Source organism: Lampetra planeri, chromosome 65, assembly GCF_965212315.1.
Source record: "Lampetra planeri chromosome 65, kcLamPlan1.2.h2, whole genome shotgun sequence".
In the NCBI taxonomy this organism is placed as follows: domain Eukaryota; kingdom Metazoa; phylum Chordata; class Hyperoartia; order Petromyzontiformes; family Petromyzontidae; genus Lampetra; species Lampetra planeri.
The window spans coordinates 3,040,505-3,066,503 of NC_136171.1; the positions used below are offsets into that span (position 1 = coordinate 3,040,505).

The 25,999-nt window shown below is 50.1% G+C and overlaps 1 protein-coding gene across 2 annotated transcripts in view; it reads left to right on the top strand.

Annotated features, from left to right (window-relative positions):
- The window catches only part of LOC144737135 (uncharacterized), a 131,651-nt gene that overhangs the window by 86,073 nt on the left and 19,579 nt on the right, over window positions 1–25,999 (top strand). For both annotated transcript variants that reach the window (XM_078619835.1, XM_078619834.1), the window contains exons 7-13: window positions 869–986; window positions 1,626–1,855; window positions 20,840–20,960; window positions 21,562–21,613; window positions 22,687–22,769; window positions 24,760–24,787; window positions 25,256–25,347. In XM_078619835.1, the coding sequence (XP_078475961.1) occupies window positions 869–986; window positions 1,626–1,855; window positions 20,840–20,960; window positions 21,562–21,613; window positions 22,687–22,769; window positions 24,760–24,787; window positions 25,256–25,347 (724 nt within the window). The remainder of the gene's footprint in view (window positions 1–868; window positions 987–1,625; window positions 1,856–20,839; window positions 20,961–21,561; window positions 21,614–22,686; window positions 22,770–24,759; window positions 24,788–25,255; window positions 25,348–25,999) is intronic.

The following is a 25,999-nucleotide window of genomic DNA, read 5'->3' on the forward strand; positions in this document are numbered from 1 at the left end:
GTTGGTCGAGGGCATGGGGCTGGTGACCGTGGCCACGTGCGTTGCTCGGGAAGGACAACCCGCAGCCTCCATCACCTGGAGTGGCCTCGATCAGGGCAGCTCGAGTGAGACCACAGAGACGGAGATCGACGGCAAGGTGACGGTGAAGAGCGAGTACGGAATGGAGCCCACGAAAGAGAGCCAGGGGCGGACCCTCACCTGCGGGGTGGAGCACCCGGCCCTGGAGCCAACTCTAGTGGAGCTCTCGACCACCCTCGACATCCACTGTGAGTGGTGGGCATTATAAATAAATAAGTCAGAAAGTCCGGTTGTCACGATTGTTTAAATGAGCTTGGATTGGTGGTCATCTCCATAGGCATCCCTAAGTCAATTCTAGACATTCCACTTTGTTATTATAGATTGAAAACGAATTTCTTTCGAATATATGTTTGTGTTATGTCTGTTGGCTTTTCCTCCACATCTCAGAGTAGCACGGTTGGCTATGTACGGCGAAAAATAAGTTCACCATACATACGTACATCATGCAAGAGTAACAATGACCATCATAATGTTGGGGGGAGTGACACTGTGATGAGTGCGCTGCACTATGATTGGCCCCTGCCCTCAGATCTTTGAGACGTGAGGTGTTTGCTGAAGAAAAAAATGCGGATACATTGCAGTAATGATGTAACGCCCTAGCAGTGGATAGTCCCCTGGCTACGTTTTTGTGAAATCTACAGTTGCCTCTGATAAGAGTTCATCAAAATTAGTTTCTTTTTTTGTCCTGAATAGCCCTCAATAGATTTTTCGCCACTTTTATAACTGAAGTTTGCTTGTGAATGCGAACAGGGCAACGTGTACGGACTTGTGCATGTGCCTCCATTCGTAGACAAACCAAGTGTCAGCATCACTGGCTACGATGGCGATTGGTACGTGGATAAGAAAAGCGCCTACTTGACTTGTGAAGCGGACGCGAACCCTAAAATCAAGCACTACCTGTGGGACAGGTAAGGGACCACAAGAAACTGTCAATACAGCTACCACAAAATCGGTCGGAATTAAGGATAGAGCAGACTATCAAACCTCATTCTCACATCAAAATATTTCACTGGTTACCATACATTATATTTGCAATACTGCTGCACGTCAGGCAGCATTGTTACTAAACTTTGCTGCTTGACTAACGATGAGCTCGCAGCGTGTTCCGTACACCATGGCTAACGCAGTAAAGCACGTCATTTCAATGATAGTGCGCGGAAAACTCAAATAAGTGTAAATTAATCAACCGCGCTATTTCACAATTACATTACATAAACGCGCATAAAATGCGAGGTGACTGAGTTGTCATTGTTACAGCCCTTTCTCAAACAATGACTAGATGTAGGTCTTCCGCCCCCATTCCGTGGCTGTTATTGCAACATGTTTTGCCATACTGCTAGATTGAAAACTAATTTCTTTAGAACTGCTTATGTTTAGTTTGTTCTCCTTACCCCGCACCTCAGATTACCACGGTTGGCTACATATACGGTCAAAAAAAAGTTCAACATACATCTTATTACATTTCTCTTCGCAGTTTCTGCAGCAGTTTAATCACACGATAATGACCACGTGTCTTGCTCCCTGTGTTGTGGTGTGATTGATCGTAGACAAGAGGGCTCTCTACCCAACGGGACGGTTGTGAGCGGCAACTCCCTGTCCTTTGAGCGGCCGCTATTGGAGTCAGACTCTGGGTCGTTCTCCTGCTGGGCCAATAACTCTGTGGGCTGGGGCGAGGCGGTGGTTATCATTACCATCCGGTCAGGTACAACCACCGCTGCTACAACCACCGCTACTACAACAACTACATCCACTACGCCCGTGGCAGCCACAACACCAGGTATCAGCGCAGATATATCAGCAGCTGCTTTCTTTTGTTGACTTCCCACCAGGCCCCCACTGTTACAAAAGATGAGTTTTGTGTTGATAACCAAATAAACGAATTGCTGCCGAAAAGCTAATGTAACGGTTTTTAAAACAGTAGCCCCATTTTAAAGACAGACGGGCGGAAAAAGCTCGCAACTGTGAAATGCAATAAGGTTTGTTTTTTATTTGTTGTAAAGTTTTTAAATCATGAGAACCAATAACAAACATTACGGCAGGCCAGAAAAGCAAATAGATTTAACAAAACAAACACACCGAGCACTGTGTTGCATGTGCAGTGCTCGACTTGACACGACAGCTTCTTGCTTTTCCTCATTCTTTATTTCACCAATACCGATCAACATTCCTCCAGCTAACACCGATCAACGTTTTTTCTGCTCGTTCTCTGCTCACTCGCCGCGTTCCGCCGGCCTCGCTCGCTCCCCATCACTCCTCCGTCGACTCTCCTCTCCACTCTCTCCGTCACACTCAGCCGCTCTTTATCGGCTCTCCCGTCACATTCAGCCATATCTTTATCCGCTTCTCCGTTACTCTCCAGCCACTCTCTGCTAGCTTTGCCATCACACTCCAGCCGCTTCTGCTGGCTTCTCCATTGCTACCTTATGCTTCTCCACTTCTACCGTCTGCTTCTCCACTTCTACCGTACACTTTTCTACTTCTACCGTAGACTTCTCTACTGCTACCGTACACTTCTCTACTCCCTCCGGCTCCGCTGCTTCGGCTCTAACATCCTTCTTCACTCCCAGGCGCGAACTCCCGTCCGCTTCGAAACCCCTTCTCTTTATCCCCCAGCCAATTAATCCAATCAATCGGTGGCATCCCCCACGACGCCCGTCGCCCCCTAGCCCCCACTGGCACCCGCCATGTTTTCCCAGACAATGCGGCGCCACTTAGCGACAACAACAACTTCTTGGCCAATCAGTGCCCTTCGTCCTTAATTGCTCCCTGCCACCTGTTACCGTCCTCAGACAGCGTGGCCCCACATTTCGACAACAACAACTCCCAGCCAATCAGCGCCCTGTGTCCTTATTTGCTCCCTACCCGTCTCTGGCCCTCTCCTCACGCCTAGCAACAACACCTCGATATCGTTTGCTCCCACTGTACACCGTGCGTGCGTACACCGACTTCAGCGTGTGGCGCGTATCTCAGGGACTACACATGTACAAACACTCTCAAAAAACTTATTCGAGACAAAATGGCCACACGTGCAGTTTTTTTGAACCTGTGGTTTCGCATCATGCATTGAGAGCTTATATACATACAATGCACAATTTTGGGCTTTAAAAACTCAGAACATCTCTTAAATATAATTAATAATATTATGCTTAACCTTAATGATAATCGTGTACGTTTTGATGTGACTTCTTTTTTCACGAGGGTTCCGGTCAATGAGTAAATTTAATTACTCGATACTCTGGAAACGAACACAGGTTTAGCCAAGGATATCCCACGACTAGCTGAACACCGTCTTACGAACACCTATTTGTTGTGGAAAGATGATTTATATAAATAAAAGGAAGGAGCAGAAATGGGCTCTCCTTTGTCTCCTGTGATTGAGAATTTATATGTGGAATTTTTTTAAGCAAAAGCAATAGCTTCAAGCACACTAAAACCCTCTGCTTGGTTTAGATATGTGGATGACACACGGCAAAGATATATTTAACGAATTTCTAAATCATCTTAACTTGCAAACCCGTCCATCTAGTTCACCATGGAATTGTAAGTTGACAGAACTCTCCCATTTCTGGATATTCTGTTCGGGCACGGCTGAAATGGTAAAATAACACACAGCGTTTACTGATATAAAAAAATACACTGATGCCTTTCTCAATGCAGAGCCACACTATCACCCCACACAGAAATCCTCTCTCATCAAGATGCTCATACATCGGGCTTAGAAAGTGTCAGATGGTGATTGTCTGAGAAGCGAAATAAACATGTTAAAGCAGCGTTGCAATTGAATGGTTACAATGATGCACAAATCAACAGGGCACTGAATGCCAAAACCAAATCAAATAACACGAGAGTTTGAAACTGACCAAGTAATTTAAACTATTAAAATACCGGATATTGCGGGAGTAACTGATAAACTATCCAGACTTTTCATAATACAGGTCTTTTTGGGTTAGATCGCGAAAATATATAAATATGCCGTTAAAACCGCCACCAGCCAACACAGCCAATTAGTAAGGTTTGTCACGTAAACGTAACATTCCAATTCGTTACGAGTACAGCACACCGGTGTGTTGGAGAGCCAAGCGACAGCATTTACAATCTGGGTACGACGTTTCACCAGTAATTACAACCAGCTTCATCAGGCGACAGTCGGATTTGTGGAGAAGTTCTCCTGTTTATCTTCTTAGGTTTTTTCGGTAAAGTCACGTAGAAAGTAAAATAAAATAAAAACAAAAATCACGACGTTTCGGAGGCAACACAAGTCTCCGTCATCAGGTGGGACCGTCACAGCCAGATTAGCTGTATCAAGTGAGGCAATGATTCAAGATGTAATCCCTTAAAAGCGAGTTGAGGGGGGAGGGAGAGGGAGGGGGGAGCTCATCAGACTATGGTAGCCAATGAAAGGAACGTATCAGGAGGGAGGGGGGGCGAGGCCAAAAGGGTGGACGATGGACGTGGAAGCGCTTGCGCGCAAGCGGCCAATTACTGCACACGCCAACACAATGGAGCGATTGTGCGCAAGCGGCCAGCCACTGCACCCGCCAACACAATGGGCAGAGAGGAGGAGGGGAGGTCCCCGTCCATCTAGTTCACCATGGGCAGAGAGGAGGAGGGGAGGTCCCTCCCCTCCTCCTCTCTGCCCATTGTGTTGGCGGGTGCAGTGGCTGGCCGCTTGCGCACAATCGCTCCATTGTGTTGGCGTGTGCAGTAATTGGCCGCTTGCGCGCAAGCGCTTCCACGTCCATCGTCCACCCTTTTGGCCTCGCCCCCCCTCCCTCCTGATACGTTCCTTTCATTGGCTACCATAGTCTGATGAGCTCCCCCCTCCCTCTCCCTCCCCCCTCAACTCGCTTTTAAGGGATTACATCTTGAATCATTGCCTCACTTGATACAGCTAATCTGGCTGTGACGGTCCCACCTGATGACGGAGACTTGTGTTGCCTCCGAAACGTCGTGATTTTTGTTTTTATTTTATTTTACTTTCTACGTGACTTTACCGAAAAAACCTAAGAAGATGATTCCTTGCAGTCACGAAAGCTTCAAATCTAGAATTCTCCTGTTTAGTTTCTTAAATAGAGGGGTAGATGTGATGACAAAACATGTGCGCTCTTCTTGCGTGAAGTGGGGGGGGGGGAATAATGAATACATGTAAATGACTATGGGTATTCATTACTGTTTGGGTTATTAATATGTTAATTAAGGAACATACATTATGCATGGCAATTATGCAAGCCCACTGTTCTTGTACTTCCTGTCGATTGTGTGTACTAAAATAGCCGTACCAACGGTAATCTCTATTGAAGTATGGCGACCTGTACAGGCATGCATTTAAACAATGTATTATTTGATGATTCGCTTCCAATCAGCACTACGTCTGTGGCTATCTGAACGGTTACAATTATTTGTATTTCTCTCAATTTCAATAGATTATGTAATTAGTCTTGGCCAGTAGTAACTAGTTTTGCACAGAACTTCAACATTATCAAAATCGATTGTGTCCTTGTTGGCACGCATGTTCTGTCACTGTATTTGGGAGTTTTTAATATTGATTTGGTGTTTTTTTTTGTCTCGGGCTAATCAATCGTCCTCCTTGCCCAACATAGTATTTGCCACAAGTGCGATTAATCCGGTACACACCTTCTGTTGATCGCTTCGGTAATACATCTTTTGTACCTGATATACATTTATGTATTTTATGTATGTGTCAAATATGATTCGGATGTTTGTTTTTCCAAACATCTGGCTAATTTATAAGTTGCTCCTGCAATGTACGATATTTTTATAGTTTTAATTACTTGGTCAGTTTTAATGCTCGTGTTATTTAATTTGGTTTTGGCATTCACTGTCCGGTTTATTTGTCCATCATTGTAACCGTTCAATTGCAGAGTTGGTTTTGAAGTGTGGATGACACATTGGTGGTTTGGCCACATGGCAAAGATACACTTAACGAATCTCTAAATGATCTCAACTCGCAAAATCCATCCATACAGTTTACCATGGAAGTGTAAGTTGACAGAACTGTCCCATTTCTGGATATTCTGCTCGGACGCGGTCGAAATGGTAAAATAACACACAGCGTTTACCGACAGAAAATGCACAATGACTCCTATCTGAATGCAGTATAACATCATCATTCTGCACAGAAATACGCTCTCATCAAGACGGTCATACATCGGGATAAGAAAGTGTCAGATGGTGATAGGTCTGATAAGTGAAATAAAAAATGTTAAACAAGAAACGCTGCAATTTAAATTCATGCCTATACAGATTACCATACATCAATGGGGATTACCTATGTAGTGACTGACTCAGACACACTAAGAGTAGACATCACTATGTTTATTTCTAGATTTGAAGCTTTCGTGACTGCAAGGATTCATATTCTTAGGTTTTTTCGGTAAAGTCACGTAGGTAAAACATCAAAATTAATGAAAATAAAATAAAACAAAAATCACGACGTGTTGCCTCCGAAACGTCGTGATTTTTGTTTTATTTTATTTTATTTTCATTAATTTTGATGTTTTACCTACGTGACTTTACCGAAAAAACCTAAGACTATGTTTATTAACAGCCTCAACAGTTCACACTTAGTAACTACAGTTCACAGTCAGGACAGCTGGCAGGCTGCCTGACTGACGACGCCGAGCAGGTGAAGACGTAGACGGCGACTAAGACTCCAGCAGCATGACGAGGGGATCCCACTCCAGGCAACAGCCCCGAGCTCCCGCTCAGGGCCCCCTTTTATCCTCCCAGCATGGCCTCGCTCCGCCCCGGCCACGCCCCCTTTCTAGAACCTACTAGCGGGTTTGTCGGGCTTCCCTCACGTGCCCCTTTTGTAACCTTTCTCCTACATCCCTCTCTCTGGTCTATTTACGTGACCTGCTGTAAGTCAGGGCTGCTGTAACTGCAAATCCCCTTCCTTGCCAACAACAAGCGCTATGCTGCTAAGTGACTGATTCTATGTCACTACACCTGTGTAGTAGGTTCGAATTAGGTGCACACACACGCAACTTGGAGGCAACACTATTTATTAAACGGTAAATAACATAACGCTGTACATGAGGTGGTGACCACCTTCCTCAACTCACTAACACTCTGGAACACGACACAGACTGGACCAGGCAGGCAACGGCCTGCCTGGCCCAGGACGACGACTCGGGACTTGACGACTCGTGATGTCTTCACCTTGGAGTACAGTACAACAGCCGCCTCGCTCTGCGTTCACACCACGCTTATATTTGGTTTGGCGTGGCTGGCTCCGCCCCGGCGTGGCTGGCTCTCTTCAGGCCACGCCTCCCTTCCCAGGACACGCCTCACTTCCCCCACCTCTGGGAGGGTCCGGATCCCTCCACCACGTGACCCCCCAGGCACCCCCTTGGGGCCCCCAGCCTTCGTACGGGCCGACACAGTAGTGACCTTTCTCTGTCACTACATCACCCCCCCCTGTATAAACACACAGCCGTCCCCGGCTGTAACACAACTGTGAAACATCGAAAAGGTGTGCCTCCGAACCAACAACATCAATAAATGACCGGCGACCGATTAGAAATACAATCACGTAATATATACAGAATCGACGAGGGTAAAAGGGAACCGCATAGAAAACGGGGAATTAACAACAATTATACATGAAAACTGGCTAACCCACTTACGCTCCAGCACAGCCCCCCCACCCGTTAGAATCACGCATGCAATGACAGTCACCCGTTAGCACCCCCCCGCCTTTCCGACGTGGCGTCACAACTAGTAGCACGCGTCGGCCATATCGGGGGGGGAATTTCCATGTTACCACCCCACCGCCTTTCCGACGCGGCGTCACAACCAGTAGCACACGTCGGCCATATCGGTGGGATTTTAACCCAGTCTCTCTCCAAGACTCGCATCGCAGCATATAGCTGTACCGACCGAGCTGAGACGACCCAGTCTCTCTCCAAGACTCGCATCGCAGCATATAGCTGTACCGACCAAGCTGAGACGAGCCAGTCTCTCTCGAAGACTCGCATCGCAGCATATAACTGTACCGACCGAGCTGAGACGACCCATCGTTCACTCATTGCACAACATGCACCCTAACAACTGAGGGATACAGTCCCAACGTAACAGGACAACTCCACCTGAACCTTACAAATCTCCAGCCCACTGTTTCAACGCACCTCCGAGTGTCTCACTCTCCGGGCCGTCAGGTCAAGCCATCAGACACAGCATGATGGGACCACACTCTCTGAGCCATGTGAGCGCACAGCCCACTTGGCTAGACAAGCCACGCAGTGTCTCGATCTCCGGGCTGTCAGGTCAAGCTGTCAGACAGCATGACGGGACCACACTCTCTGAGCCATGTGAGCGCACAGCCCACTAGGCTAGACAAGCCACGGAGTGTCTCGATCTCCGGGCTGTCAGGTCAAGCTGTCAAGACAGCATGACGGGACCACACTCTCTGAGCCATGTGAGCGCACAGCCCACTAGGCTAGACAAGCCACGGAGTGTCTCGATCTCCGGGCTGTCAGGTCAAGCCGTCAGCCATTGCATGACGGGACCACACTCTCCGAGCCATGTGAGCGCACAGCCCACTAGGCTAGACATACCACGGAGTGTTTCAATCTCCGGGCTGTCAGGTCAAGCCGTCAGCCATTGCATGACGGGACCACACTCTCCGAGCCCTGTGAGCGCACAGCCCACTAGGCTAGACATACCACGGAGTGTTTCAATCTCCGGGCTGTCAGGTCAAGCTGTCAGCCATTGCATGACGGGACCACACTCTCCGAGCCCTGTGAGCGCACAGCCCACTAGGCTAGACATACCATGGAGTGTTTCAATCTCCGGGCTGTCAGGTCAAGCCGTCAGCCATAGCATGACGGGACCACAACGTTCATGTTAGACACGCAACACTCACTGGGCCATCCTGGTCAGGACCTGCGCCCCAAGATAGGTGACAACCAGCAGCACAATTCCAAATCCCTGGCAGCATGTCACCATCGCAATTTAACACCATCACAACACATACAATTTGAATTATGATCCTCCACAGAACTGATCCAATGCCGAACAGGTACGCACAATTTGTGACGATCCCGAATATTCAATGGTCACAACAATACACCTCACATCCCGTATCCGTACACATCATCTCCGAGACTCGCATTGCAGCATGCAGCTGTACCAACCGAGTGGAGAGAGCAACGCAATTTGACGGCAATTAACGGAAACGCACCCCCGATCCATATAGAACACAAGGAGCATTCCCGCACAAAAGACATCATCTGTGCAACAACGGACAGGAACCAACCAGCGAGTTTGAAACAAACCGAACCTGTCATTTCTAAATCCCCTTCAACATTAACCATGGGACTCAGGGCATTCGAATTTTGAGAGCAAAAAAACTATACACAAACCCCAAGAATCGCCGAATTGATTAATACAGTATATGCAGTATACGAAGTTCGTACAGTAAATCGTTTGGCGCAATGCTCCATCCAGTCCCCACATGGCAACACACACAATCAATACTCCAGACAATCCGTACATAGTAAACAATCACAAGCAAGTACCCAACATTCCATACACTGTTAACAATTCCAAGCAAAGCTCCATACGGTCTGTACCTTGGCAACAATGACGATCAAAGTTTCTTACAGTTACACGTGGCAATCACGAGCGAAACTCCATACAGTATACACAATAACAACGGCGATTTCGCAACAAAACGATGTAACAACACGAGTCATTAACACGGCAACATACAGGATATCAACGGAGCTCGGGACACCAACACGAATTAATCATTAACTACACCCAGAAGATACCGATCTCGACGCCGTATTTAACAACAACACTTGTTACAAGCAGAACCCCGCATGGTCGCCGCGTCACTTTATCACGCACACAACCGGACGAACACGCTCCGCAAACCAGCGAGTTAAAAAAAAACACCCGCGATCGCAACCCGGCACACGCAAGATGGGTGAAGTTATTATTATTTTTCTTGAGGCCGGGTGCTTGTCATGTCACGACTCGCCTGGCAAACTGTGAATAGTGGAGGGCGGCAAGGTGGAGCACTGGGACACCCCGAAGAATCTTGCATGGTGAACACAGCCTGCTCTTGCGAACCCATCCACCTCTCGCGCTCGAGCAGAAGGCTGGAACTCCCCCTCTGCAGGCGTTGATGTCGGCGGGAGCGGCATTTCGGCAGCAGGAGCGGCGTTTTGGCGGGAACCGCGCCCCGACCAGCCCTCGAGTTGGCGGGAACCGCGCCCCGACCAGCCCTCGAGTTGGCGGGAACCGCGCCCCGACCAGCCCTCGAGTTGGCGGGAGCAGCGTTTTGGCGGGAACCGCGCCCCGACCAGCCGCCGAAATGGCGGGAGCGGCGCTTTGGCGGGAACCGCGCCCCGACCAGCCGCCGAAATGGCGGGAACCCCGTGGCCCGCATGGCCGGGCCTCCCCTGCCAGCCCCCGCAGCGACGATGGTGTCCTCTCCCCGCGGCTCCGTCGCTCCATTCCCGATGGCGGCGAAGCAGCAGTGTGGTGACAGTCCCGCCGCTCCGCGTGCAGCGCCATCTCTCTCTCTCTGTCACCGGGGCTGCCATCCCCGGGGCTGTCAGAAGGATGGTCGTCACACCGTTCCCGTTGTACGAAGGCGTCCAGGTGAGTTTTATATTTGTTTTTCGTGTTCCCATTTTACTTCCCTAGGATAACACCTAGCAATATTTATTTACCCCACTTCTGACACCAGATGTAGTAGGTTCGAATTAGGTGCACACACACGCAACTTGGAGGCAACACTATTTATTAAACGGTAAATAACATAACGCTGTACATGAGGTGGTGACCACCTTCCTCAACTCACTAACACTCTGGAACACGACACAGACTGGACCAGGCAGGCAACGGCCTGCCTGGCCCAGGACGACGACTCGGGACTTGACGACTCGTGATGTCTTCACCTTGGAGTACAGTACAACAGCCGCCTCGCTCTGCGTTCACACCACGCTTATATTTGGTTTGGCGTGGCTGGCTCTCTTCAGGCCACGCCTCCCTTCCCCCACCTCTGGGAGGGCCTGGATCCCTCCACCACGTGACCCCCCAGGCACCCCCTTGGGGCCCCCAGCCTTCGTACGGGCCGACACAGTAGTGACCTTTCTCTGTCACTACACCTGTATGCAAACAATTACCTGTATTGCACACAAACGACAGGAGGTACAAGAACAATGAACATGCATAATGTACTTGCATGTTGGAAAAGTGCCCACATGGAAGTGGATATCACAGAGCTACCGCTCAGATAACATTCTTCAAGTGGGCTATGGTCCACATGGTAGAGGGCACAATTTCCCACCCATCCTGTGTAAAAAAGAGTAATATTTGTAGAACGGCCATGAAATAGATTTTTTTTTCTCAGAACTGGAATTTAGCCAAATCAATTGTGTAAGTCTATTGATCTCTGTATAGGTTCATGCAAGTACTATATATGTATTTCCCAAGTCAATGGTGACTGTGCTAAGACCATCAGCTCACTGCACTTGAGAGCCCGATTTAGTCACAACTCATTATATGTGAATCTATGTGTCCCTATCTATGTGAATCTATGTGCTATGAACCCGGCGACCCAGGTTCGATTCCCGCTCACGGTCGACACCAGTGATGATTAATTATCTGAACCGGTATTGGGCCTCCCCTAGGTCGACTCAGCTGGTGTGGTGTGTAAACATCCCCACTAGGGAGACAAAGACGACCAGTCATGGTGCTGGCCACTCCCCTCGTGTGCCGTGATGGCCTTCATAGTTGCTCGCTAACAGCACTTGCCCCAACAGTCCTGTTAAGGCTATATGGGGGATCTTTGTCTAAAAACGCCACCTATGTAAGTAATTGGTGACCAGGCTGAGGCAATGACCTCGCTGCACTTGAGAATTGTGTTTAATCATTGATTTCTGAAACAAACCCAAGATCCTAGCGGTCGTGACTCTGTGGCAGTGAAGGCTTAACCTGGGTAATAGAAACTTGGATTCAAAGCCACAATCTCAGATATTCTGGATCAGCTCTGAGCTCTGAGCCAGATGACATATTTTTGATGCGAGTGCGAGAAAAGTGAGCTTAAACGAGCCCTCTCGTGTGTATGTGTAACCATAGCAAACTGATAAGTGATGGTAAAACCCACAGCTCACAAACGTCTATCTCAAAGGTGGACTTTGGCACTCGCATCTCCAAACTGCTGTGGGAGGCCACTAAGCAAACACAGTTGAACGAGTGTCAACCTTCAGACGAGATAAATCGGCGCACGTCACGGATCTATTTAAAATAGGGACGCTACGATGGCTAGGATACGTTAACGACCTTGCCTGGTATACAGTAGGTCGTGGGTTCGATCCACACCCTTGATGCCTGCTGTATATTTGTAATTTCCGTGTGTCTCTCCCCATGGTTGTGTAATGTAGTAACTCCACGGGAGACGACTTCACGGGTAACACACTCTTTATTTTATCAAACTTGGTTACAGGTGACTAACACCTACTTTGTATCTCGGGTGACAAACACCCACTTCGCTACTTGGCGACTAACGCCCACTGAGTTACTCGGATGACCAACATCCACTTAGTACTCGGGTGACAAACACCCACTTAGCTACTTGGCGACTAACGCCCACTGAGTTACTCGGATGACCAACATCCACTTAGTACTCGGGTGACAAACACCCACTTAGCTACTTGGCGACTAACGCCCACTGAGCTACTCGGATGACCAACATCCTCTTAGCTACTTGGCGACTAACGCCACTGAGCTACTCGGATGACCAACATCCACTTAGTACTCGGGTGACAAACACCCACTTAGCTACTTGGCGACTAACGCCCACTGAGCTACTCGGATGACCAACATCCACTTAGCTACTCGGCGACTAACGCCACTGAGCTACTCGGATGACCAACATCCACTTAGCTACTCGGCGACTAACGCCACTGAGCTACTCGGCTTCACTAGGTCTTCAGCTCCGTCTTCGGGTCTTCAACTGGGTAACTCTCCCCGAGTGCTCTCGCGCGTCCCCCTTTATACCCCACCTGCGGACGTCGCTGCGAGCACCCACTTATTCGACCAATCGCCGGGTGCTGGCTACGATCCTCTTTTCCCACATCTCATCGTGCCTCACCACTCACTCCGCGCCGCCTCGTCATCTGTCACTCCCGGCGCGCGCGTCCACACCACGCCCACAACGCGTGCCCAACCCCGCACCCCGCGCCGCCCCGTGATCCATCACTGTCACAGTCGGCGCACGTCAATACCACCACTACATCACCCCCTACCACATAGCTCGCAGCCGCCCCGGCTGCTACAAAAATTACAAACCCTCCCTGTGTGCCCCGTAACACAACACAACAACAAGAACAACAACTAAGCTAACAACACAACACGACGCGAACACCACCATCCGCAACCCTCAACCAATGCCACCGCGACAACAGAACAATATATACAAACCGGCGAGCGACAATAGCAATGTGTATAAAAAAAAATAAATGGAAATTTTTTTTTTTTCTTTCGACTCGTGCAGTGTCCCCTTTTCTTCCGAGCGTCCCTACAACGGGACATTATCCCGGCAGAGGGGAACACCGGGCGAGCTCGGTGTAGAGCACAGAAAAAACCCGTCCTCATGAAAATTGTTGAGACCTAGCCCGAGTCCGCCTTGCCGGTCCGTCGTACGGCACCAGACGCGGTTGAACGTCCGGTGGTGCCGGCGGTTCAGGAAGACATCGGCCAGGCATCGAGGACTCGTGCGTGCCCCGGGGTTCAGGCTCTCGATGGTCAGCAGCCGTCAAGCCCGAGGCACCTGGGGGTGGGTCAGGTGGAGACACGTGAGGATCAGCCTGCGACACCTCCCTCCCCGAGTCGACGGTCACATCACACGCCCGGTCGTCACGGCACAGAACGGGGTCACACGGTGCCGCATAGGGCTTCAGTCGGGAGGGGTGCACATACCAACGGCGTTTCCCCCATTTAATCTGTATACTCTGGGGCCGTGCAACCCGCACAATTTCCACCGGTCCCCTCCAAGGTCTCAACAACTTGGGGGACGTAGCCAACGGTGCATGTGGACAATGCAGCCAGGCCTTATCGCCTGGTTTCCAATCATGCGTATGCACCCTCCGCTCATGCAATTTCTCGTTTGCAATTTGCCGCGACCGCGAATTTAACCTTGCCCCCTCCCGCGCTTCAGTCAATTTGGCGATATTAAATTTGATGTGGTCTGCCAATTTAGATTTTGCACGTGGCTGGGAAATCCCCAGTTGGACGTCCATGGCCGGATCGGCCTCCCGCCCATACATAAGAAAAAATGGGGAAAACCCTGTCGCCGCATGAGGGGCCATTCGATAGGCCGCGAGTACCCCCGGCACCTGTAAGTCCCAATCAACCTGATCGTCGCAGACCTGTTGGCACAACATAGACGTAATCGTTCTGTTCAGACGCTCAACCATCCCGTCAGTCTGCGGGTGGTAGGGGGAAGTACGCACTTTCTTTGTACCCAACAGGTCGCACACCTCGCGCAACAAAACGCTCGAAAAATTCTTCCCTTGATCCGTCAGCAAGCGTTCGGGGGCGCCCTTGTCCAACACATAACCCTGGACAAAGGCGTCCGCCACCGCCGCAGCCGACTGGTTGGCGAGCGGCCATGCCATAGGCCATCGGGTGAAGTATTCCACGCCAACCAGCAGGAACCTATTTCCCCTTGGTGTAACCGGAAAGGGCCCCAAGATGTCCAACGCTACCAATTCGTTTATACGCGAAACCTGAATGGATTGCAGCGGTGGATTAGCCGCCAATGGTGGCGGTTTCCTTTTGGCGCACTCTACGCATCCCTTAAGAATATTCGCCACGTCATTACCCATCCCCGGCCAATAATAGTCTCGCTGGATTAGGGCGAGCGTTTTGTGAAAACCCAGATGCATGAGCCGTTCATGAGCTGCCAGAACAATCCTACCCCGCATAGCAACAGGCACCACGAGCACGTGACGCCGGGACATGTTGTCCCACCTCATCAACAGGCCCTGTCTGCACACCCAGGAACCGACCCGCGCCTCCCCTTGTTCGGGAGCGCCAACTTTCCGACGCAGCGTAAGTAGGGAGCTGTCGGACATCTGGAGGCGGCCCCACTCAATGAGGGGCAACGACAACAGCGAATCCCTCCCCGTGGGGGCGTCCTCTCCCGGGGTGTCAGTGGCGGCGAGCGCAACTCCCGGGGCGCCGGCGACCGGGGGTTTGCACCGCGCTGATCCCAACAAACATGTGCAGTCCGTGCACGGCGGCAACCGCGACAAGGCGTCCGCGTTTGAGTGCCGCAACCCTTTTCGGTAAATCGTCGTGAATTGGTAGTCTTGAAGGACCTCCAACCATCGGGACAATTGGCCCGATGGCTGCGCCACGCGCATAGCGTATTGTAGAGCCGCATGGTCCGTCCGGACCGTAAAATGACGGCCGTAAAGATACGGCCTGAATTGCTGTGTAAAAAACACAATGGCTAACAATTCACGACGAGTTACGCAATAGCGTTGTTCTGCGGGGGAAAGAACCCTACTACCGTAGGCGACCACCCGTTCAACCCCCCCGACCAACTGTGAGAGCACCCCCCCGATACCCGTATTGCTGGCGTCCGTGTCAAGCAAAAACGGTTGTGTGAAATCGGGGTAACACAAGGGGGGAGCCTGCACCAAAGCGTCACGGAGGGAGCAGAACGCATCCTCCTCCTCTGCCCCCCAGTGAAACCTCACACCCTTAGCCGTCAAAGCGTGCAGGGGCTTGGCTATGGTGGCAAATTGCTTGACAAAACGACGGTAATAGGAGGCAAAACCAATGAAACTACGAACCTCCGTGACCGAGGTTGGCGTTGGCCATGAGCTGACGCAATGCGTCTTAGCAGGGTCCGTCGAGATCCCTGAACGACTCACGATATGGCCCAAATACCTGACCGATTCCCGAAGCAGAAAACATTTAGCCGGTTTAAATTTCAGCTTAGCGGAACGCATCCTGAGGAACACCGCTCTCAGTCGCTGGAGGTGCTCCTCGAAAGTCCGACTAAAGACGATAATATCGTCAAGATAAATCAAACAGGTATCCCATTGGAGGCCCGACAAAACCAATTCCATGAGTCTCTGGAACGTGGCGGGAGCGGAATGTAAGCCCATGGGCAAACGGTTGAATTCAAAAAGGCCCCCAGGTGTGCGGAAAGCAGTTTTAGGTTTAGACTCGTTATCGAGTGGCAATTGCCAAAATCCAGAAAGCAGATCGAGTGTGGAAAAAAACTGCGCTCCCGCCAAGGCATCCAGCGACTCATCCATCCTGGGGAGCGGATACGCATCCGCCATCGAGATTTTGTTTAAGCGGCGGAAATCGACACAAAACCGCAAGGACCCGTCCTGTTTCTTTACTAGGACAATAGGAGCACCCCACGGACTAGAAGAGGGCGAAATGATATCGGCCGCCAACATATCATTAACCGCCGATTGCACATGTTCCTTCTCGGCCGGGCTGAGCCGGAAAGGATTCTGACGAATAGGGGCCGCGTCCCCTGTAGCTATGTGGTGGCGCAACAGGTCAGTGCAGCCGATATCGTACTTATGTTTGCTGAACACGTCAGCAAACTCGATGAGCAAACCCCTCAATGCTCCCAATTGCACCCCGGACAAGTTAGCAGAACCCGCACACAGCGAGTCCAACCACTCAGTCCCCTCATCACTTTGAGGATGCGACTCGACAGTAAAATCTGCTTGAGCCACGAGCCGTTCCTCAACGGGCAGCGGCGCGGCGTGAGCCAGCACCGTTCCCTGCGCAATTACGGCCGGCCGCGACCCCGTATTCAGGACCATTACGAACGGCTCACTGTCCCCTCTCACCATGGTTTGAGCAACCGCTAAGTCGAGGCCCTTACTGGCTCTGTTTGACGGCCCCAACAGCACCCCCTGTGCCTCCGCACCCACCTCGAGTGGCTTCCTGAACCGAAGGGGTACTAACATTTGCGATCCCGGGGGTACCCGTACAGTGTGAGTCGCCAGCGCCTGCACCGTCGCACAAACCGTGCGCACTTTGATAGGGCTCGACAAGAAGGCAACCCGCCGACCTGACGGAAGCTCTATGCAGGCCTGATCAATAAGAATTTTGATGGGCATTTTTGACAAAAAGTCCGTACCTAGCAAACAGGGAACGGCCAGCGATGATGATACAAAAATAGGGCCCGCTAATTTAATGTCCCCAATGCAAATAGTCGCCCGAATCTGGCCGATGATCCCCAGGGATCCCCCATTCGCCGCATAAAATGGCACGTCTACCGGCAGAAGGGGTCTACTTTGGACGGGAAGGATGTTATAAATAAGGTCCGAGATGATGGTGGCCGACGCACCCGTGTCAACAAGCACCCGGACCTCAACCCCGTCAATGAACCCCGTTACCACGGACGACCCGGCTGACGCAGCCACGATCCTGTGGGCCAATTCGGACCACTCGACTGCTTGCGGGCCGCGTACGGACCCCCCCCGCCGAATTGAACCCCCGGCACCCAGCCGCGAACCCCCCACCGCGAAGCGGCGACCCGAATGTGCCGTGTTTGTGGACCGAACGTGTGAGGTGCCGCGACTTGCCGGGTTTTGTTGGGATGACTTGTGGCCCTGGTCGTCGTCCCGACGTGGTCCTGCGGTGCGCGGACGCGGGGCCCGGCACCCGGCTGCGACGTGACCCCGAAGGCCGCAGTTGTAGCAGACGACGGACGTCGTAGGTTTCGGTTGCTCCAGCTTGCGGGGCGAACGTGTGGGCGAACGACCTCCCGTTCTCCACTCCCCCGGACACGATGCAGCGAAGGCCCGCTCCTGCACCGCAGCTGGCTGAGGTTCGGCGATCGTGGCGGCCAGTGCCGCATTCCCCGGCCATTTGCAGACGACCCCCGGCTTGCGTTTGAGGACCTCGTACGCGTGAATGCTCGTGGCGATCGCCAGGGAGCAGATCTCCATCTCGTCTGCCACGTTGATGGGGACCCCCAACTCGTGGGCCAACACCAGCAGCTGCTCCGTCACCATGGCGTCCTTCCCCTCCTTATCCATGCGGGGAAAAGCCGCGTCCGCCAAGGCGAGCAGTGCCGTGCGGTAGGCTAGCGTCGTTTCCCCAGCCACCTTCCGCCGATCGTAGAACTGGTGGCGGCACGTGGAGGGCGGCCCGAACACCTTCGCCATCAGGTGTAGTGCGGCCTGGAGCGTAGAGCGGGACGACCTTGCAGCAGATGTGAAGGCTGCAAGCGCGTCGTCGTCAAGCATCGCTGGCAACGCACGCAGGGCAGTGGTGTCGGACCACCCCGACATCTCCTGATGAGCGAGGAACCTTCGTTGGAAGGCTCCCCAGTCGCCCCCATCCGCCTTGAACGCCGACAGCGCGGGCAATCTTTGCTGGAGGACCCGATCGTCGTCGACGTCGGAGAGATTTTCCCGCGCTCCGCTGGAGTTGTGTAAAATGTCGGCTCGGTTGTCAGGCGCAAAATGGAGGGCTCCGGCGCGCGCCGATGACGTGGGCTGTGCTGCGCGGAGGTGTCCGGCCACGTGGCGTCCGTCTTTCCCGCCAATCGGTGGCGGCCCCCCAAAAACGGCGGCAACTTCCAGGCTTTTGGCGCGAAGCGCCCTTTGGCGGGAATCCTCCACCGTCGCTTCCTCCACGACCCCCGCAGCCGTTTTTCCGCTCGCCGGAACGGAGATGTCGGCCAAGACAGCGGCGGCGGCGAGTAGCAACTCCGCCAAGCGGGCGTGCGCGTCCTGGAGGCCGGTGTCGGAGGCAAGCGGAGCGTCGGCCATCACCGCGAAGTGCTGCATCGGCGGCAACTCCTCGTCCTCTACTCCCGAGGTCGGTGTCCCCGGTACGCCGTCGTCATCCCGACCTCGCTCGTGGGTACGGGTAGTCTTCCTTGTGTCCATACTTCTTGAAGACAGGTTTACTTCTGACGCCAGTTGTAATGTAGTAACTCCACGGGAGACGACTTCACGGGTAACACACTCTTTATTTTATCAAACTTGGTTACAGGTGACTAACACCTACTTTGTATCTCGGGTGACAAACACCCACTTCGCTACTTGGCGACTAACGCCCACTGAGTTACTCGGATGACCAACATCCACTTAGTACTCGGGTGACAAACACCCACTTAGCTACTTGGCGACTAACGCCCACTGAGTTACTCGGATGACCAACATCCACTTAGTACTCGGGTGACAAACACCCACTTAGCTACTTGGCGACTAACGCCCACTGAGCTACTCGGATGACCAACATCCTCTTAGCTACTTGGCGACTAACGCCACTGAGCTACTCGGATGACCAACATCCACTTAGTACTCGGGTGACAAACACCCACTTAGCTACTTGGCGACTAACGCCCACTGAGCTACTCGGATGACCAACATCCACTTAGCTACTCGGCGACTAACGCCACTGAGCTACTCGGATGACCAACATCCACTTAGCTACTCGGCGACTAACGCCACTGAGCTACTCGGCTTCACTAGGTCTTCAGCTCCGTCTTCGGGTCTTCAACTGGGTAACTCTCCCCGAGTGCTCTCGCGCGTCCCCCTTTATACCCCACCTGCGGACGTCGCTGCGAGCACCCACTTATTCGACCAATCGCCGGGTGCTGGCTACGATCCTCTTTTCCCACATCTCATCGTGCCTCACCACTCACTCCGCGCCGCCTCGTCATCTGTCACTCCCGGCGCGCGCGTCCACACCACGCCCACAACGCGTGCCCAACCCCGCACCCCGCGCCGGCCCGTGATCCATCACTGTCACAGTCGGCGCACGTCAATACCACCACTACAGTTGTATGACATTTTATACGGGTCCTCCAGTTTTCCCTCCACATTTAGAATCGGTGTGCGTTGATAGAATATTTGGATACTATAATTTACACATAATAAGCCACTTCATTGGGCTATCATTTGTGGCAAGGTCGCTTCTGAAAAATAGCTATACGGCTCAATAGGCGATCTGTCCCTGCCAAACACTTACTCCCAATGCGAGGCTGACTCATTACACCTTGCAGAGGATCGCTCTGCTAAACAAAATAGTTTTGCGGTTTAATTTGCAAATGCAAGGTCACGTTTTAAGTCAATGTTTTTAAAAAAATCATGGAAGCTGGTTCGTAAGTGCGAGTATTCGTAAGTAAACAAAAACATTTTTTTAATTTAACATGAGCTATGTCGCTCTTTTTCAGAAGCGACCTTTTCAGAAGCGACACAAATGATAGCTCAATGAAGTTGCTTATCATGTGGAAATTTAAAGCAGTAACTGCGGGTGTTCGTAAGTGCAGGTGTTTGTAAGTCGAGGATAATCTGTACCATTGTTTTGAGCCATTTATAAAAAAAAGTGGAGCTGGCATGTTGTAATGGCGAGCCACACTTAGACTTGCAATCCAGCTCAGCAGTTGAAACAACAGGAGGGCAAGTTCCTTAAATCCCTGCCTCGCCGCCCGCCTCTGTCCACCCAGCAGCAGCAGCAGTACAAATGGCTATCCGATTGGCAACGTCACGTGCGGTGAGGCAAAGTGTGGGTACTCCCCACCTCTCCACCAAGACATCTCACCGGCACCGAAGACTAGGCCAACGTACTTACCGGAAGGGGCTCTTAAGCGGCAGGGGGGGGGGGGGGGGTGCTTCTGCCAGCAGTGGCGTGGGCGAGCAAATTGCATGGCTGCACCATTACCTGATTTAACCTTCAGGCAATATTAACAATTGCCCACAAATGTATGTGTCTTTTGTAGGTGGTGTCGCCAGTGATGAGCCCTGGATCATAGCTGTCGCCGTCATTGTGCCACTATTGGTTTTGGCTGCAGTGGCTGCATCAGTCTTTTTCTTCTGCAAGAAGAAGGGGACTCAAGCAACGTGAGTTCCCATTGATCGATTTATATCGAGGCGATGCGTATGCTACTGCTCATGGACAAGAGGGGTTGGTTGGGCCAGTGTTGCCAACTGCTTGAAGCAGAATGTAGCAAAAACGAACCCGACAAAGGTGCCGGATGGTCGCCTGAGCAGTGTTGCCACCTATTTATTGTATTTTACCAGGTAAGGCCCACTGAGCTATATAGCTCTTTTTTCAGAAGCAACCTGGATATCACAAATGAAGTGGCTTGTCACGTGGAAATTTACCATTGGGAGATGGAGAGAACACAAACTCCAAATATACAGCAGGCGTCAGGGTCGGGATTGAACCCACAACCTCCTGGTATACAGGAGGTCAAAAAGACTTTCTAAAGTAAGAAGAAGAGTTCACATATCAGAAAAGTCATTAATGTTGACATCTGCACCCATCAGTGCACATCCATCAATTATGCTATGGGCGGCGATGTGTCCCAGCAGGTAGCGAATTCGCCGCTTCCTATTGCAGAGGTTCACAGTTCGAATCCAGTGACCGCCCATATTTTTAATACCTTGGACGGATCGGCTCGAGCTATTGTTGTCATCGATGTCTAATGTTTATCTGCAGGAAGAAGCGAAAACATGGCCGGGACGCTCCAGTAGGTTCCGCACACCAACTGGTAAGTGGTCGTCCACGCTCGGCACAAACTACGATGAGCCGGAGTGATTCCTAGCCACGGCAATTTCCAGCCAGAGAGATTCCCAGCCTCAGCGATTCCCAGTCACTGAAAAACGAGCGGCGAAATGACGCGATGCTTGTCGCCCGTTTTTACAGCCCTGCTGGAAATTCGAGACTATAAAATTAAATAAATAACCTAACGGTTATTCTTCTTCCAATATTTATCTCGCCATAATATAAATAAAAAATGAAAGTGTCTTTGTTACACGCCCCATTGACCGCAAGGCCTTCGATGCACGTTTGTATATTGAACTACTTTCTCACCGTACGCAGCCAACCTTGCTAATCGGTTGGTTCAGCCAGGGGTCTGCAACAAAAATAACAATCAGAGACGATTTTTTTCAAATTTGGTAAAGAAAAACTCCCTGTTTCAAGAGCTGCAATGCATTTGGTGAAATCGAGACGGTGATCCTTAATAAATAACGTCACGAAGCAGCAGTCCTTAAATAGCCGCATGTTGTTGACCCCTGGGTTCGAAAAATCCAGAGACAGACCCAGTTTGAAGCTGGCTATGTATAGACTGCCAGTGCACTCTGGGAGAGGGAACTCACCGAGCTACGTCGCTTCGGTCGTCGGTTAGGTTGTATTTTAGGTTCCGTGGGTCAGGCGAGTTACAGTCCTGACACAGTTACGTAGTGACCCAGTTGGGGTCTAGTTAACTGATTGTGTAGTTAAAGTAGTAGCCCCGTTGTGCTGTATGATAAACGTGGTGCCTCCAGATTGCAGTGTGTGTCTCCGTGGAACCCACTACATATATAAAAGGTAATGAAATAATAAAAACATCTATAAATAAAAAACATACTTTCAAATTGCATGAGTGCATCACTTTCTGCCGATTTTTCAAAACTAAGCGCAAGCTTAGGCAAGGCAGCAAAACAACAACATGACAACGCAGTCCCTTCAATAACACGGCGCATTCAAATTTAGCTATTGCCCAGATATGGGGTCAATTTGTTAAGTTGTTTTCGTTGTTGTTCGGGTGTTGTCTGTCTTCTCTCCGCCTCGTGGTCACAGAACGACCACACTAACAATGACGTGGAGACCCATGGAGCCCAGCCACATGGAAAAGGAGCGCCCATTGGGCAACAGATCCCCAGGTAACCTCACTGAGCGGTATTCATCTCACCGATCAACAAGTCCGGTGGTAATAGCTCACTGTTAATAAGAAGAATAAATTACATTTATTTGTAATGCGCCTTCCACTAATGTCTCAAGGTGCCTCGTAAGAATAAGGATAAGGAAAGGCCAAGAGAAGTAAAAGCTAAATAGAATAAATTGACTTAAGAACATTTGTTGAAGACGAGACTTAAAGGTATCCACATCATCAGATAACTTGCCATTTTTTAGGGGGACTGTCTCCTTGGTGTGGTGTGGGACTGTTTTCTTGTTATTTCTGCTGCCTTGCCCAACCACGATGAAATCAGACTTATATATAAATAATGTATAATTAGTTTCTATTTCGATTTAAAGCTTCCGTGACTGCAGGGATCCATCTTCTTGATTCTTTCGGTAAAGTCACGTAGAAGGGAAATAATAAAATAAAACATAATAAAATACAATTCTCACGACGTTTCGGCCACAACGCAAGCAGCCGTCCTCAGGTGAAGAACAGGGCTGTCGGAAAGACAGCGTCTGAATGAACACCACAAAGCTTGGCAGCGTATATTTAGGGTTAGAGGAGGAGGGCGCCTTGACAAAGGAATTTGCATATCAACAGAGGAATTTAGCATATTTATGGAAAATGCAGATATAGGATTAGTCACTACTTGTGGAATGTGTAGGTGGTGGGGGGGGGGGTCTCAAAGTCATATTATGCTCGTGTATTATGTAGGATTAGCAGTAATAAAGGGAGGAAGTAGGATTAGCAGTAATAAAGGGAAGGCATTTTAATAGTAAGGGGCTGCAGCAGCCAAACCACCACGTAAAAAAACTAAAATATAAACTACATCAATATCATCAATATACTCAATATACTCTCCAATAAGCTGAGTTACTAACAGTAAGTCATACATTACAATTTTACGTCACAAAAAATATAATATGCCTCCAGCTAAACTTTTTTCTTACATCACATGGATATACCCGATTATATAATAATAAATAGTATAAAAGTGTAATGTTTAATATGATGTATAAGGTAATATATAGTATCGTAATTGTATAGTGAATATACAGCAGTGTGTTATACAGTAGGGTGGGTAGTGTAATATTACAATGTATAGTCTAAGGTATAGGGTGGTGTATAGTAATGCAGTATATAATTTAATGTTGGGTTTGTCTATGGCAGTATATAGTACGGGGTAGACCCGTGTGATGTAAGAGAAACAAGTTTAGCTGGAGGCATATTATATATTTTTTTGCGACGTAGAATTGTAATGTATGACTTACTTTTAGTAGCTCAGCTTATTGGAGAGTATATTGAGTATATTGATGATATTGATGTAGTTTATATTTTAGTTTTTTTACGTGGTGGTTTGGCTGCTGCAGCTCCTTTACTATTAAAATGCCTTCCCTTTATTACTGCTAATCCTACTTCCTCCCTTTATTACTGCTAATCCTACATAATACACGAGCATAATATGACTTTGAGACCCCCCCCCACCACCTACACATTCCACAAGTAGTGACTAATCCCATATCTGCATTTTCCATAAATATGCTCAATTCCTCTGTTGATATGCAAATGCCTTTGTCAAGGCGCCCTCCTCCTCTAACCCAGCTTGAATATACGCTGCCAAGCTTGGTGGTGTTCATTCAGACGCTGTCTTTCCGACAGCCCTGTTCTTCACCTGAGGACGGCTGCTTGCGTTGTGGCCAAAACGTCGTGAGAATTGTATTTTATTATGTAAAATTTTTATTATTTTATTATTTCCCTTCTACGTGACTTTACCGAAAGAACCAATAAAATTAATTTCTATTTCGTGACATTCTTACCATTTTCTCTATTTTGCACTCCTATCGTTTGCTGTATTGATTTGCTGTTGTAACTTAACTGACCCCATGCCCAGACTGGACATCTGTGAAAAACAGCTTAAAAGCTCATGTAACGTTACCCCTAACGGGCACCCCCCACCCTCTCTTCTGCAGTGAGAATAAAACAACAGAGTATGCGGAGGTGAGTGAACTCACTGCCACCATCACTATTTTACAATGTGTGTACCCCTACCAGCCCTATCACTCTCTGTTTACCCCTACCAGTTCTATCACTGTCTGTGTACCCCTACCATCCCTATCACTGTCTGTGTACCCCTATCAGCCCTATCTCTATGTGAGTGCCACTACGAGCCCTATCCCTGTGTGTGTGTACCCCGGCGTTATAATGGTGCGCGTTCCGCGTTGTGCGAAAAGTGTTCCCGATTACAAAAAGCGTTTGTCATGGAGACGAGTCACGGTGTGAACGCCGTGCATTGTGCGAGGGCTCCCTGTTACACTTTGACGACCGCACGGAGTGAACTATTTGACCCCTGTCAGGATGGCAACTCTCTGAACTCGACTTTGAAAGCTCCCACGCACTTCTGCCCTTCACTGTCGCCCCCCGCCACACCCATCCCCTTCCGTGGTGCCTCTAAAATGGGAACTGCAGGTTACAGTGCCTCCTCCCGGTAAAGACAATCTCACCGACGGAGGGCTGAACGGCAAACCGAATCGTGGCTACGAAGACAACCCTGCCGGCAGGTAAGGGGCACCACAGTGGCGAGATGTTAACGACCTCGCCTGGTATGAAGGAAAGCATGGGTTCGATCGCGACCCTAACACCTGTGTTTTTGGAGTGCGTGTGTTCTCTCTTCCCGTGGTCACGTGGATCTTTTTCCGGGTGCTCCGGGTTTCCCCTCCACATTTAGATACATGTGTTTAGAATATTTGGCTGCTGCTATATATTTCCATGTGATAAGCCACTTCGTTGAGCTATCATTTATGATAGCCAGGTTGCCTCTGAAAAAGAGCTACATAGCTCATTGGGCCTTACTTGGGAAGATAAAACATTTAGTTTAGGTATTTTGATTTTGGAATCATGGTTGACGAGCACAGCCAGCTACTCAAGGCCCAAAATATCAATCAGGGCTGGAAAAACAAGCGGTGCTGTGAAATAGATGAAGGGGTTGACACCTTTTCTTGCATTGAGCGAAGGTTGTGGTCAGGAATTGGCAAAAAGGGACGATGGGAAGAAGTTGCAAAGAGTGGAGCCATGCGCGGATAGAAAGGGGGAAGCATTGTGACCTGCAGTGTGGTGAGTGAGTGGGTTATTAGGTGGTTGAATGGATAATTGAGTGGGTGAGGGAGTGAGTGGGTGGGAGCGGCTACCCGAGTTGTGGGTGGGGCTACGTGA